The sequence below is a fragment of the Vidua macroura genome, chromosome 16 (assembly GCF_024509145.1).
Source record: "Vidua macroura isolate BioBank_ID:100142 chromosome 16, ASM2450914v1, whole genome shotgun sequence".
NCBI lineage: Eukaryota > Metazoa > Chordata > Aves > Passeriformes > Viduidae > Vidua > Vidua macroura.
In genome coordinates, this window is record NC_071586.1 from 14,945,514 (window position 1) to 14,961,443 (window position 15,930).

The 15,930-nt window shown below is 47.8% G+C and overlaps 1 protein-coding gene across 1 annotated transcript; it reads right to left on the bottom strand.

The window, feature by feature from the left end:
- Window positions 1–1,815: 1,815 nt before the first annotated feature.
- On the bottom strand, window positions 1,816–7,322 carry C1QTNF8 (C1q and TNF related 8). Its single transcript, XM_053992188.1, has 3 exons — window positions 7,250–7,322; window positions 4,884–5,112; window positions 1,816–3,676 (listed from the first exon to the last, which is right to left on the bottom strand). The coding sequence occupies exons 2-3, from the start codon at window positions 5,098–5,100 to the stop codon at window positions 3,129–3,131; spliced, it is 765 nt and encodes a 254-aa protein (XP_053848163.1). The 5' UTR covers window positions 5,101–5,112; window positions 7,250–7,322; the 3' UTR covers window positions 1,816–3,128.
- Window positions 7,323–15,930: the final 8,608 nt, after the last annotated feature.

The window sequence follows — 15,930 nt, forward strand, 5'->3', positions numbered from 1 at the left end:
TGAGGGGCTGTGGCGTTCCCGGGATAGAGGGAGTGGAACAGCACAGAGCAGAGGAGGTTTAACTTGGATTTTAGGGATTCCAGCCTGGGAAGGGGATTTTAAAAGGTGGCAGAGAGAAAATCTTTGGGCATTCAGCTTTTAGAGAGATTCCCATTAATTCCCAAAAAACCTCAGCAGGCTGAGATTCCTGCTGGGTTTTAGGCCAGCTGGATCCTGTGGGCACCCTCTGGATTTTGCCCCTGGAATTGATGCAGATTTCATTATTTCCCTCTTTATCCCCAAAAGAGGCTGGGAGGAGATGGGAATGAGGGGCTGTGGAATTCCCGGGATAGAGGGAGCTCAACAAGCAGAGCAGGGGAGGTTTAAGTTGGATTTTAGGGAAATTTCCTTCCCAAAAGGAAATTTCCAGCCCTGGACAAGTGTTTTAAAATGTGGCAGTGGGAACATTCAGCTTTGACATATTCCAGTTTTTCCCCCAAAACCTCGGCAGGTTGAGATTCCCGGTGGTTTTTAGGCCATCAGGGGCAATTTGGATCTTGTGGATCCCTTTGGATGCTTGGGAAGGTCGTTGTGCCCCAGGAATTGATGTGGATTTAATGATTTCCCTGCTCCTGGCACTGGGATGAGTCATGAGAGCTCCAAAATCCAAATATCTCTTCTGGAGATGGGTTTATTCAGGGATAAAAATGATGGATTTTTGCTGCTTTCCAGGAGAAAGAGACTTCCCCGGAATTCTGCGGATTGAAAAAGTTCTGGGGGTGGTTTTTCCCAGCCCTGGCAATAATCAGGGAATTTTTATTTGTAATTTGAATCAGTGCAGCAAACGGGAGATGGGAATGAACCAAAATTGTGGGAAAACTGCTGGATCTGTGAGGAATGAGGAATTCCAGACCAGCTGGGGATGCTCTGCTCCACCACAGAGCTCCTGCCAGCCTGGGAATTCTTTTTCCAACCTCGGGATGGGACAGGGAGGATTTAGAAGTAGGAAAAGATGTGGAGCTCTCCAATGTAGCTTTAAAACCATGGAAATTTCCCAGGTTTCCCTTTCAGGGTGCAGGTTGAGGGAAGCAGGAGCACGCTCATGGTTTCAAGGCTTGGGATCCATTTTTATGTGGAATTTTCTACTTAAAATTCCCAGTTTTCAGGAGAATCGGGAGATCTTGAAGATTTGGCATTGATTTAGAGGAAAGGGAGTGGGTGGCAGCTTCCTTTTGGGAATTCTTTGGATTAAAGGAGCTAAAATTGCCCCAGAGATTTTTCCAGGGTCAGTGTGGTGCTTTTAGCTAGGGAATGCAGAAAAACTTCTGGAAAAACTTCTGGAAAAAGAGAGAAACAACCCCAGGTACTGAAAGCAAAATCTTTATTTCAGCTACTTTTCCCAAAGCCGGGGAAGGTGAAATCCATGGAAGCGTTTTCCTGGCAAGAATTTCCCTGGATTCTTTGTACAAAAGGTTTGGGAAGCAAACGAGAGACCGGGAGAAAGGAAAAGAAGGGATGGGATAAAGTGATGGGGTTTTGCTGCATGCACCACGGTTCTATCCAAAATTTTTTAAGAAAAAAAACCCAAATCCCTAAAAATCACTGCTTGAAGAAAACCTCCTTTTTCTTTCCCGTTTTTCCTCCACTTCCCATAAATGATGGTGCCATAAGATGGAAATTTCTGGGAAAAACACCCCCAAATCCCTAACAATCACTGCTTGAAGAAAACCTCATTTTTCTTTCCCATTTTTCCTCCATTTTCCAGAAATGAAGGTGCTCCAAGACGGCAATTTCTGTGGGATAAAAAAAAAAAAACAAACCCAAATCCCTAAAAATAAAAAAGCAAAACCTTTTTCTTTCCAGTTTTTCCTGCATTTTCCAGAAACGATGGTGCTCCAAAATGGGAATGTCCAGATGGGGGCACAGCCTGAAATCCCAGCTGGGCAAATCCCAAATTCCCACCCTTTTGTTCAGTTGGGAAGCACAATCCCAGGCAGCTTGGATGTTCTTCTGGGATGTTTTTCTCCGGAGCTTGTGGTTGTACTGAGCTCTGTTTCCCTGGAAAAGCTTTCCTGAATCCATCTGCTGTTATTTCTCTAATTCCACCATTCTGCTGGAATCATGGAATAGGACGCAGAATGGAACCAAACCGGAATTTGGGATTCATTCCTGTGCAAAATATTGATTTTAATGCCAAAATTCCTGCCTGAGAGGAGCCAGCCCAGTGCTACTGAGGGGGTGGCTCTAATTAGCCGAGATTTTTTGCAGGAATAACAAAATTCCTTAATTAGCACCTGGATAACTGCTCTGGTCCTTAGGGATAATTATTTTATCATAATTATATCCTCATTATTACAATTCTTTCTCTAAAGCACAGCAAAGGAGGAAAATTCTTCTGCCAAGTTGGCAAATTTTTGGGGATGTTCCTGAGGGGCTACACAGGGAGCTGGGAATCTTCTGGAATTTTTGTGCAGGTGGAACAGTTCCCTCCATCCACACAGGGGTGGAAAACCACCCTTCAAATATTCCAAATGGGACAGGAGATGCACAGCAAGGTGGAATTTTTGCTGTCAACTTGGCAAACTCTTCCGGGATGTTCCTGAGGGTCTTTACAGGGACCTGGGAACCTTCTGGAATTTTTGTGCAGGTGGAACAATCACCTTTGTCCACACGGGGGTGGAAAACCACCCTTCCGAGGGCTACAAATATTCCACACGGAATGGGAGATGCAGGGAAAGAAGGGAAATTTTTTGCTGCCAACTTGGCAACTCTTCAGGGATGTTCCTGAGGGGCTACGCAGAGAGTTGGAAAACTTGTGGAATTCTTGTGCAGTTGGAACAGTTCCCTCCATCCATAAATGAGTGGAAAAACCACCCTTCCAAGGGCTGCAAATATTCCAAATGGAACGGGAGACGCAGGGAAAGAAGGGGAATTTTTTGCTGTCAAACGGACAAACCCCAGGGATGCTCCCGAGGGGCCACAAAGGGAGCTGGGAACCTTCCGGAATTCTTGCGCAGCTTGGATCCGCACAGATGCGGCGAAACAGCTCTTCCAGGGCTACAACCATTCCAGATGGGAATTCAAGATGCACTTCTAGAGGGAAGACACTGCTGGATGGCCCAAAGCTTTGCCCTGGAGCTGAGGAGCTCCTACTCCAGGGCGGGTTTGATCAGGTGCCCGTTGAAGATGACGTAAACATCCGACTCCTCGCTGTAAATGGCGTTTTCCCTCTCCCTCTTGAACATCCGGATCCAGACCTCGTCGCCTTCCTGCAGATCCAGCATCAGGCTCTGGCTCTGCATGATGCTCCTGTCGCTGGGCTGGGCGTACAGGATGGCCGCGGCCTGCTCGTTCCTCATCAGGTGCACGTAGGTCTCCTTGAAATTCCAGGTGTGCACGTTGAGGCTGAAGTAGTAAATCCCCGGGACGTAGCAGAAGAACTTCCCGGAGAACATGTTGAAGTGCTGGTAGAGGTTGACGAATTCCGTGTCGAAGGTGACGTGCTGGAAGTAGTCGGAGCTGTGCAGGGGCTTCCGGCGGCCCACGGAGAAGGCGGCGAAGAGCTGCTTGCAGGAGTGGCCCTGGGGGCCGGGCTGGCCCTTCTGGCCCTTCCGGCCACTCAGGCCGCGGGATCCTCGCTCTCCCGCCTTCCCGGCGGCTCCAGGGAATCCCCTCTCGCCCATCTCGCCCTTCTCGCCTGCCAGGGTGAGGGAGAAGCGTGTCAGACGCAAGGATGGGAAGCTCAGCTTCCGGGAATGGCCTGGAGACGAGCAGCAGAGGAGCTGCTGATTGCCCAGCCTGGGAATATCGATCAGAAATCAGCAGCTTCCCATTCCTCTGAAGGGTTAATCTGGGAATATCGATCAGATAGCAGCACCTTCCCATTCCTCTGAAGGATTAATCTGGGAATAACAATCAGATAGCAGCTTCCCACTTCCCAGAAGGATTAATCTGGGAATATCGATCAGAAATCAGCACCTTCCCATTCCTCTGAAGGATTAATCTGGGAATATCGATCAGATAGCACCTTCCCACTTCCCAGAAGGATTAATCTGGGAATAACAATCAGAAATCAGCACCTTCCCATTCCTCTGAAGGATTAATCTGGGAATATCAATCAGATATCAGCAGCACCCCAATTCCCAGAAGGATTAATCTGGAATATCTATCAGATATCAGCAGTTTCCCAATTCCAAGAAGGATTAATCTGAGAATATCAATCAGATAGCAGCAGTTTCCCAATTCCAAGAAGGATTAATCTGAGAATATCAATCAGATATCAGCAGTTTCCCAATTCCCAGAAGGATTAATCCATGGTCAGATATCAGCAGTGCCCCAATTCCCAGAAGGATTAACTTGGGGCCATGTTTGGGCACCAAGGTTTGGGGACCCCTTGACCTTGTTTTGGACACATTTTGGCCATGACAACTTTCTGGACACCCTTTGACCCTTGGGCACATTTTGGGCACATCTTGACCTTGTTTTGGGTGCCCCTTGACCCTCTTTCGGGAACAACCAGCTTTGTGGCACCCCTTAACCTTGTTTTGGGCATGACCACGTTATGTGGGCCCCTTGATTTTATTTTGGGCACGTTTTGGGCACAAACGCATTTTGGGCACCCCTCCACCTTTGCTTGGGCACATTTTTGGACACCCCTTGACCTTGTTTTGGCACTTTGGGGCACATTTGGGCACCCCTTGACCTTATTTTGCACACCTTTGGGCACCACCACATTTTGGGCACCCCTTGACCTCGTTTTGGGCACCAGCACATTTCGGGCACCCCTTGAGCTGATTTTGGGCACTTTCGGGCGCCAATTGTTCTGAATTTTGAGCTGAACTTTGCTGTAGGGAAGCACCAAAGGAAGAGCAGCGAGGAGAAGGCCGGGAGCGAGCCGCACCCACCTTTGAGGATGGTGATGTCGATGGTGGGCTGGATTTTGGGCACGGAATATTCGGGGTGGCCGCTCATCCTGGCCGACCTTTGGGAGAAGATGGAGACGGGCTGCTCCGAGGGCCCGCAGCACCTCACGCACGCCAGGCGCCGCCTGGGCAGCGCCTTCTCCGGCTGGGATCCGGCATTCCCGGCGGAAAGCAGGAGCAGCAGGATCGCGGCGCTCATCCTCGGGAGCAGCTGGAGAGGACAGGGAACACAAACCATTAACGGGGCGATCCCAATCAGGGCCACCTGGCGAGTGCTTTCCTTGGGGTTAATTATTAACGGATCCCGGAGTGGCTCCGGGAGACTCCGGGTGGGAATGGTGCCCCTCGGAGCGCTGGAAAAGGCGATTCCTGGCTGGCATTACCTGTGACAGCTGCCGAGAGACACCAGGTCAACAAAGGGATGGGGGAAAAAAAAAATCCCAAGCCAAACAAAACCTGCTGGGAGCAGAAGCTCTGCTGAAGTTCTTGGAACAACCACCACGGGAAATTTCTGGGGGAAAGACAAAAGTGATGCTCTGTTGGTTTGTTTGGTGCCTCAGTATCCCAAAAAAATTCAAAATGAAGGGTAAAATATGGAATTTTATTTAAATATAGAGCCAAAACCTGATATTTTTTTTTTTTTTTTGGGAGGGAGGAAAAGCCCAGAAGAAAAACAAAACCAAAAGAAATCAAAAGCATTTTTATCTTTAAATGTTATCCAGCAGCCTCTTGCTTGGACTTCTTTCCATGTTTTATCCATTCCCATATTCTCTTCCAGTCGGAATTCCTGTGTGTGTTTTCCAGTTTGATTTTCCCATGTGTGGAATTGAAACCCAAAGAGCTGCACCAAATTGGATTTGCTTGGCACAAACCCTGGGGTTTGGGAATCCTTTGTTAGAGTTTCATCTGTCTGATTTTCATCGGATACTGGGAGAAATCCAGGGGGGGAAAAAATGCCTTGCATGGGGAAAAAAGAGGAATTTTCTCTGGCTCCTCATTTACCTGTTCCTAACGAAAATTTGAGCTGATTCTGGGACAAATCCAGGGAGAAAATTCCTCTTTTTTCTCCATCTGAGGCATTTTTTTCCCCCTGGATTTCTCCCAGATTCAGCTCAATCATTCCCTAGGAACAGGTCAGTGAGGAGCCAGAGAAAATTCCTCTATTTTCCATATCTAAGGCATTTTTCCCCTGGATTTCTCCCAGAATCCAGCTCCAATCCAATTTGTTTCCTCCCTAGGAACAGGTGAAAAGAAGAGGAATTTTCTCTGGCTCCTCGCTGACCTGTTCCCAGGGAAGGACTGGAGCTGGAGATTGGCCACTCATTCCCATTCCATGTGTAATTAGTGTCATTCCCCTGATTGCCGTGGAGCCTCATCCAGGACAGATTTCTTGGATCGATGCCTCCGTGGATCTTCTCCAAAGTCCAATTAGTGAGATGGACTCGGGCTGACCCTGGGCTGGGAATGGCTCCTCTTCCACCAGCTGGAATTCCTGGAATAGGTCGGGAAGGGGGTGCTGGATGGCCTGGATTCCATTGGAAATCTGGGATTCATGGATTTCATTCCATGGACACCCAGAGGGAGAACTTCCAGCCTTGGAGCTGCTTCCCTGGGAACAAAATGAGCCGGGGGGAGGAAAAAGGAGGGAAAACCTGTCAGGGGTAGGATTGGACCAGAAATGTTTTCTTCCCATTCTTCCCTGCTGCAAAAGAAGTGTTGGTCACACCTTTCCAGCTTCCTGGAAACCCAAGAAATCCCTATTAGCAGGAAAATCATGACTTCCCTCTGAAAGCAGGGAATGTTCTTTCCTGAAATCCATCAGGACTGGAAATACCTTTGGATTTGTAATTGGACCTCATTCCAGTGGCAGCTGGAGGAGGGATCAATCCCCCTTTTCCATCAGCATTCATGGCTTGAATTCCACGTAATTAAATCCTTTTTAATTTCCATTCATTTTTAAAGACATCTTTGAGTTTCCAACCGGGAATGGAAACACAGGAAGATTAAATGGGCAGAAAATCCTAAAAACCAGCCCAGGGTGGACTTGATGGTCTTGGAGGGCTTTTCCAACTTCAGGAATTTTGGGGCACCCTGAGCCACGCTCTGAATTCCTGCTGATATTTTCCTTCCTGTTATTCCTAGGGCTTCACTTGGAAAAGAAATCCATGAATATCCTTGCTTTAAATTCATGGACAACACCAGGCATCGCCCCTTTTAATTGTGGACAAACCTTGATTAAAACCCCACAATTAAACCCAAAACCTCGATGGTAAACTCAGGGGTGTGCCAGCCCCGAAGCTCGGCACCATTCCAGAAATATGGAAAATATTCCAGCTGTGCCTTTTTACCTTTGATTTTCTCTCCAGCCTGAAGCTCCTCACGGCTCTGGAGCTCCTTGGATCGGGAGCAGCAGGAAACGAGGAATCCTCAGGGCTGGGATTGTCCAACACTGCGCTTCCTCTTGGAAAGGATTTCCTCAGGATTTGTTTTATCTTCTCCCCCAGGAGGATCTAAAATTTCTTAGTGGGCAGCTCCTTGTGGAAAAGCCCAAACCACTGGAGGATTTTGTGCGTTTTCCAAGGAAAATGTTGCGGGATTACGGCGGCGAGATCCGGCAGCTCCTGTCGGACAAAATATCCCGGAGATCCTTCAGGAGCTGGGCTGTGGCAGAAGGGGTTTGAGAACTCCCAGGCAGGAATTTTTGCATCCCAAAAAGGAAGTGGGTTAGGAATTCCCACTGTGTGCTGTGGTTGGAGGATGAGCAAGGTCCTTGTCCGGGGTGTTTTTCCAACCCTGGGGTGATGGAGAAGAGGGGCTGGACGTGCTGCTGGAGCTGTGAGAGAGGCAGGAATGGAGGGAAAAACAGGATCCAGCCATGGAGAGATCCAGGAGTGGAGCTGCAGCTGGATTTGCAGTGCCTGGGTGAACATTTGTCTGGGAATTTGCAGCTCCTTTTCCAATCATCCAGTTTATTTTTCATTTTCTGCTGCTTTTTTTTGAGCCTGGGTCTGCTTCCAGTGGGGGTGATTCCCTGAATTCCTCCATCCTGGGAGGAGCCAGCCCTGAGCAGCAACCACTGGGGTGCTCACCTGCTGGGAATTCACCAGGAATTCACCAGGAATGGGAAGAGATGAGGTTCCCAAGAAAAAACCCCTGCACCCGTGGGGGATTGGATGGATTTAACACAATTCCATGGGGGTGCTGCGGGAGGAGAGGCTGTGCCTGGATGGAAACGCTCCCGTGCACCTGGATTCCTGCAAATTCCCATGGTTCCATCCTGCCCTAGCAGGAGGATGTTCGTGATTTTCCCTTTTTCCTTCTCTTTATCCCAGGATTCCACCCTGCACTGGGACAGGGAGCAGGAGGATGTTCGTGATTCCCAAGGGAACACGCACAGGGAGCAGGAGGATTGTTCCTCATTCCCAAGGAACAGCTCTTCCCTCTCTCCTTCTCCGTGTCCCTGCCGGCACTTCTGACTCCTGCAGCGTCCTGGAATTGTCCCTGCTCCAGGCTGGGCGGCTCCCTGGAAGAATTCCCGGCTCCCGAGCCAGCCCAGGCGGTGATTCAGCAGGAATTACAGTAAAAGTCATTCCCAGGGCAGCTTCTCCCGCAGGACAAACGCCCCTGATGGAAGCGGCGGGCACCGATCCCTCCTTCACCCTTCCCGATGGAAAAGCGGCTTTCCCGGGATTTGCCAATGCTGGGAATTCAGCGAGAATTTGGGATTTCCCCCCCAGGATGTGGTGCCTGGATCCCGCCCGGCCACGCTCCCATCCCGGAGCGAGCAGCACATTCCAAAGGGCTGGAGAAGAGCAATTCCCTGGAAGTTTCCACGCCTGTGGAGACTCCGGGAAGCGGCTCCTTCCTGCCCCGCGTCCCGCAGGCACAACGGATCCATCCCCATCCCGCTGGGAGCAGCATCCCGCTGGGAAAAGCTCCGTCCTGGGCTGTGCAGGGTGGAAAACGGGACAGGGAATTTGAACTGGGACAAATTAAAGCCAGCCCAGCACTTCCAAAGCCGCTCATTCCCGCTTTTCCCAAGGAATCTGCTCAGAGCGGGAATGCTCTGTTCCCACAGGGGATCCCGTCCCTTTATCCCAATCCCTGTGACTCACCTGGTCCCTCAGAATCCCTGGATTTTCCTTCCCCTGCTGTTCCTCAGCTGCTGCTGCTGCTGCAGTTCTCCGGGCAGGCTGCAGCTTCCGTGCTGGGATCCAAGAGAAACACGGAAAGTCAGGCTGGATCCTTAGGAAACTTTGGCAAAAGGAATTTTTTCCTTGGTTTTCTTTGCTTGCACCAACTTGTGCCGGGCTCCCGCGCCTTTGTCCCGCTCCGGTTTCCTCGGGATTCGCTGCCAGTCTGGAATTCCGCAGGGCCTCTCCCAGGGATGGAAATAAAAAGTGAAAAAAATTGGGATTTAGGAAAAAAAAAAAAAAAGGATGAAAAAAACTCCACCACAGAACCCAAAACCACATCCAGAGTTCCAGCCAAGAGGGAAAGTGCTGGGATCACATGGAAAGAATTTTTCTTTGGGAGTTTTCGGCATCTTTTTAAGCAGGAGAAAGGAAAAAAAGGAAACAGCGAAGCCACAATAAAATCTCTGGGATTTGTGCCTGAGCTGGAAAAGCAGGAATGGCTTTGAGGTGAAAGAGGGGAGATGTAGATGGGATATTGGGAAGGAATTTTTCCCTGGGAGGGGCTGGAATGGGTTTCCCAGAGAAGCTGTGGCTGCCCCTGGATCCCTGGGAGTGTCCAAGGCCAGGCTGGATTGGGTTTGGAGCACCCTGGGATGGTGGGAATTGTCCCTGCCCATGGACCTGGATCATCTTGAAGGTCCCTCCCAACCCAAACTATTCCAGAATTCCATGATTTTCATGCCCACACTTTTTTACCCTCGGTCACTTCCTTGGGAAAAACACTTTGGAGGTTTATTTAAAGTCGCTTTGGGCTCTGAATTTAATTTTCCCATTTGTTTTCCTTTTCCATCCTTTTCCTTTTCCTTTTCCTTTTCCTTTTCCTTTTCCTTTTCCTTTTCCTTTTCCTTTTCCTTTTCCTTTTCCTTTTCCTTTTCCTTTTCCTTTTCCTTTTCCTTTTCCTTTTCCTTTTCCTGACTGCTTCCCATAAATTGCAGCCAGGGTGGAAGATCCAGGTTTCCCATGGCAGCTCCAGCATCATTCCTTCAGCAGGGATGAGAAGGAAAAGGGAATCTTGGATCAGCCTGGGAACACCAGGAGGGAAAGGGGAGTTTTTCCCTCTCTGCCTTTCCCATTCCAGGTTTAAATATTCCCTTCCATGGAGTTTTCCTGATCCATCTGAGCTCCCAGAAATTCCCCTTCTGCCCCAATTCCCAGCGCTCCCAGTGCTCCCAGTGCTCCCACAGCTCTGAGCCCTGCAGCAGAGGCGAGGCTGTTTCCATGGAAAAGCTGACACAGCTCTTGAACAGCTTTTCCAAATAAAAGAAAGAAAACAACCTTGAAATCCGTGGGTGGAGCTGGGATAAATAAGGGAAAAAAAAAAATCCTTGGTGAATGAGTTTTGTCAGGAATGGTTTGGAATTGGTGGAGTTTAATGAAATGAGCAAGTGATGATATTTTCAATTAAATAAAGGATTTCTGAGTAGAAATAAATTCAAAAATTGAAAAGAAAAATATTTTTACAAGGAAAATATTTTATGCGTGAAATATTTTATGAATAGAATAGTTTTATAAATAAAGTATTTTTATAAAGAAAACGGTTTTTATTAATGAAAATATTTTTATTAAAAAAAAAGTTTTCCCGCTGTCCTGGTGTGATCCCGAGCAGGATCCAGCTCTCCATGGGGCACCCTCTGGATCCCAGCTCTTCCAAGTTCTCCAAGGCCAAAAAAATCTGGAATTCCAGTGGGCACAGCTCTGCTTCCACAGGGATTGAGGCTGCTGCTGGGAGTTTCCACATGTGGACAGGAAAACAGGGACTAAACTGGAGAAAAAAGAGGATTTGGGGGTCTGAAAACCTGGAAAACTGGTCCCAAACTGTCCGGGAATGGTCCAAATGGGAGCTTTTAATTTAGTCTGGATTTTATGTAAGCAGTGCTGGTGTCTCCAGAATAAACAGGATTTGGCCTCTTGGAATGACAGCTTGCTTTTTGGGAATAATAATCCCATTCAGGGAAGGATATTCCTGTTTACACAGTGGATTTATAGAGCTTGGATTTTGTCCACATGGGAGAAAAAAAGACAAAAATCAGCAGAAAAGTGAGGAAGAGGGAGTCCAAAAAAGAGGGAATCCAACAATATCCAGGTAGGAGAGAAGAGGCTGAGAAAATTGGGAATGTTCCCCTGGAGAAAGGAAGGTTTGGGAAGCTGGAGAGGCAGGAAAAGTGGGAATGGCTCCACAGCTGTAAAACCTCCTCATGATTTCCCAGCCTTTGGAAATCCAGGGGAAATCCAGGCAAACAAAGGGTTAACCAAGGAGCTTCTCCAAGGAGCTCGTGGTCTAAATTTGTAACACAAACAATGGGAATGTGGGATTTGCTGTTGTTTCTTGGAATGCTTGATTTAATCCATGGGAGTTTTTTATCCGAGCTGAGCCTCATACGGAATTGGGGGCACCACCGGTTGTGCTTCATACGGATTTAAAATATTCCAATCCCCACTGTTCCCAACAAAATAACGGGGCTGACTTTATATTTGTGCTTTCCAAAGCCTGGAATCCCAGTGAATTCCTGCAAACTGGATTTGGAGCGCTGTTGGATGCTCAGTGCCAGGCAGCAGCACGGGAGGTGCCCTGGGAAAATCCCACAGCTCCCAGCTGGAATTGTGTCCATCATTCCTTGGGAAAATCCTACAGTTCCTGGCTGGAATTGTGTCCCTCATTCTTTGGGATGATCCCACAGCTCCCAGCTGGAATTGTGTCCCTCATTCCTTGGGAAAATCCTACAGTTCCTGGCTGGAATTCTGTCCCTCATTCCTTGGGAAAATCCCACAGCTCACAGCTGGAATTGTGTCCCTCATTCTTTGGGAGAATCCCACAGCTCCCGTTGGAATTGTGTCCCTCATTCCCTGGGAGAATCCCACAGCTCCTGTTGGAATTGTGTCTCTCATTCCTTGGGAAAATCCCACAATTCCTGGCTGGAATTGTGTCCCTCATTCTTTGGGATAATCCCACAGCCCCCAGCTGGAATTGTGTCCCTCATTCCTTGGGAAAATCCCACAATTCCTGGCTGGAATTGTGTCCCTCATTCCCTGGGAGAATCCCACAGCTCCCAGCTGGAATTGTGTCCCTCATTCCCTGGGATAATCCCACAGCTCCCATTGGAATTGTGTCCCTCATTCCCTGGGATAATCCCACTGGTCCCGTTGGAATTGTGTCCCTCATTCCTTGGGAGAATCCCACAGCTCCTGTTGGAATTGTGTCCCTCATTCCCTGGGAGAATCCCACAGCTCCCATTGGAATTGTGTCCCTCATTCTTTGGGATAATCCCACAGCTCCCAGCTGGAATTGTGTGCCTCATTCCCTGTCCCTCCAGATGGACACACCTGAGGCTGGGTTCATTCCCAAGGAGCTGCATTCCCATCCAGCCTCCTGGATCCTCAAAATTATTGGGAATACTTTGATGTGATTTCACCATCTCAAGGAGGGTTTGAAACAGGACCTTCACCAGCATCCCAAAAGATCCTTGGATTTTACATTTAATTTTTTGCTATTTTAAATTCCTGAGAGGACCAAGAACCCAAAGGTTTTACATTAAATTCCTGAGAGGACCAAGAACCCAAAGGTTTTACATTAAATTCCTGAAAGGACCAAGAATCCAAGGATTTTACATTAAATTCCTGAAAGGACCAAGAACCCAAGGATTTTACATTTAATTTTTTGCTATTTGAAATTCCTGAGAGGACCAAGAACCCAAGGATTTTACATTAAATTTTTTGCTAGTTTAAATTCCTGAGAGGGCCAAGAACCCAAAGGTTTTACATTAAATTCCTGAAAGGACCAAGAATCCAAGGATTTTACATTAAATTCCTGAAAGGACCAAGAACCCAAGGATTTCACATTTAATTTTTTGCTATTTTAAATTCCTGAGAGGACCGAGAATTCTGGAAGACTCTGAGCTGAGCTCGTGAAGGAGCTTTTCCCGGGCAAGTTTCCCAAACCAACTGCAAGGCTCGGTGCAAAAGGGATTTTGTGGAGCAGCTGGAGCTCCTTTTTTTTTTTTTTTTTTTTTTTTTTTTTTTTGTGGGAACAGCTTGAGCTGGAAGGTCAGGGAAGATCATTGTGCTCCCGAGGAAAAGGAGCTGGGCCACGCCTGGAGGAGCACGGGGAGGGCACAGCTTGCCCTGCCACGAGTCACTGCCGGGCAGCCACGGACACCTTGTCCTGCAGCTCCAAAAATAGGAATTCTTGACAGGACAACAACGTTTGACCTTAAAATGAGTTGATTAGATGAGATATTAAGAGATTTTTTTTTTTACAGAGAGGTGGGCAGGCCCTGGCACAGATTCCCAGCAAAGCTGTGGCTGCCTCATCCCTGGAAGTGTTCAAGGCCGGGTTGGACGAGGCTTGGAGCAGCCTGGGAGGTGTTGGGGTTGGAACTGGATGGGCTTTAAGGTCCCTCCCAACCCAAACCATTCCAATTCCATATAAAATGGAATCTTGTGCTTTCCTAAGGGAAATTCCTCCTCCTGCCTGGTCCGGAGCAGAGCTTGGCCATGAATTCCCACTGCTCTTCCCTCAACCCCACCAGTTTAGGGAGGTTTTGGCCATAATTCCCAGGGGTTTTTTAGGTTTTTTACCATCATTCCCAGGAGGTTTTTGCCATAATTTCCAGGAGGTTTTTGCTATAACTCTCAGGAGGATTTTTACTGTAATTCCCAGGAGGATTTTTACCATAACTCTCAGTAGGTTTTTACCATAACTCCCAGGAGGATTTTGCCATCATTCCCAGGATGTGTTTGCCATAATTCCCAGGAGGTTTTGGCCAAAACTCCCAGGGGGATTTTGTCATCATTCCGAGGAGATTTCTACCATAATTCCCAGGATGTGTTTGCCATAACTCCCAGGAAGTTTTTGCCATAACTCCCAGGAAGTTTTTGCCATCATTCCCAGGAGGTTTTGCCATCATTCCCAGGATTCTCCTGAAGATGGCTGGGCTTTCTTTTTCCTTTCCCTGACTTTCCCATAAATTGCAGCCAGGGTGGAAGAGATTCAGGTTTCCCATGGCAGCTCCAGCATCATTCCTTTGGCAGGGATGAGAAGGAAAAGGGAATCTTGGATCAGCCTGGGAACACCAGGAGGGAAAGGGGAGTTTTTCCCTCTTTTGAGGAAAAGAGGGTTTGCCCTCTTTTGGGCAGAGCAATTCCCTGTGACACGGGAATATGCAAGGAACAAGGAGCAGCACAACCACTGGATTTTCCGTTGCACAGATCCATCCTCAGGGAAAAAAGTTCCAATTTTCAGCCCCGAAAGCCAGATCCAAACATTTCCAGAAATCCAGAAAGGATTTCTATGCAACTCCTCTTCCCACATTTTTTTCCCCCGTGATTGAAGGACTCTCACTGGAAATAAGTGATGCTTTTTGTGCAATGTCTATTCCTGATAAACCCTTGCCAGGAAGCACCATCCTCACCCAACCCTTTTCCCTCAGTTTTGAAAGGGAATTTGTGGGATTTGCCGCTTTACCCAAACCTCCAGAGCAGCTCAAAACCATTTTTGTTTTTTTGGCACAGTTATTTATCATCATTTCCCTTCCTGCTGAACCTGAGAATTGCCAGGCAGTTGCACAAAGCAGGGGCTGAAGTTGGCAGCAAAAAGAGGGAAATAAACCTGGAATAATCCAAATAATCCCCCGGAGTGATTGGCACAGCTTTGGAGAGAGCTGGTGTTGATCACCACCCCCAAAAGTGGTTTTTCAATGCTTTAAAATCATTTATTCATTGTCTGATCAGGTGGGAATCAAAAACCACTGGTGAGTGAAGGACAGTCCAGCTCGGAATGTTCCTGAGGGGGCAGCAAATGTGGGATGTGTGGATTTATCCTGGGAAAAAATGGTTTTACTTTGTTCTCAGTAAGTGCTGCATGAAAATTCTGCAGCAGGGCCCTGGAGATGATCCCAAACCAGGCCCCAAACCAAACCCTAAACCAGACCAAAACCAGACCCTAAACCAGATCTCAAACCAAGCCCCAAATCAGACCCCAAACTAAGCCCTAAACCAGGCCCCAATCCAGACCCCAAAGCAGATCACAAACCAAACCCCAAACCAGGCCAAAACCAGGCACCAAACCAAATCCCAAATCAAACCCCAAACCTGGCCAAAACCAAACCCCAAACCAGGCCAAAACCAGACCCAAACCTGGCCAAAACCAGACCCCAAACCAAACCCCAAACGAGGCCAAAACCAGGCCCCTAACCAGGCCCAAATGAGGCCAAAACCGGGCCCCAAACCAAACCCCAAACTAGACCCCAAACCTGGCCAAAACCAGGCCCCAAACCAAATCCCAAATCAAACCTTAAACCAGGCCAAAACCAAACCCCAAACCAGGCCAAAACCAGACCCAAACCTGGCCAAAACCAAATCCCAAATCAAACCCCAAACCAGGCCAAAACCAGACCCCAAATCAAACCCAAAACCAGGCCCCAAACCATGCCAAAACCAGGCCCCAGACAAAAACTTTATTCCAAGTCTTAATTTATTATAAAAAATATTCATCATTATCTTTATCTCCCACTGTAAGAGCATCAAATGTCTCAAAAAATACCAATTTAAAATTCACCTCATTTCAGTCTAATTTTTGATATAAGGTTGGCTTGGGAAGATCAGGATTGATAAGGAGCAGAAAAACTATTGGGAAAAGAGGGCTGAGTTCCCAAAAGAGTTCTTAAATTTTCTAATTATGTTTTGTTACTAATTAGTAAGCCTGATACTAATTATTTACTACTAATTAATAAGTCAAATCACTGTTTTTTCATATCCTGGGAAGGCCAGCTCAGGAGATGACACCACTAGAGGCCACTCTTGCATTTTAGGAAAACAATTCCGAAGGCAATTCTATC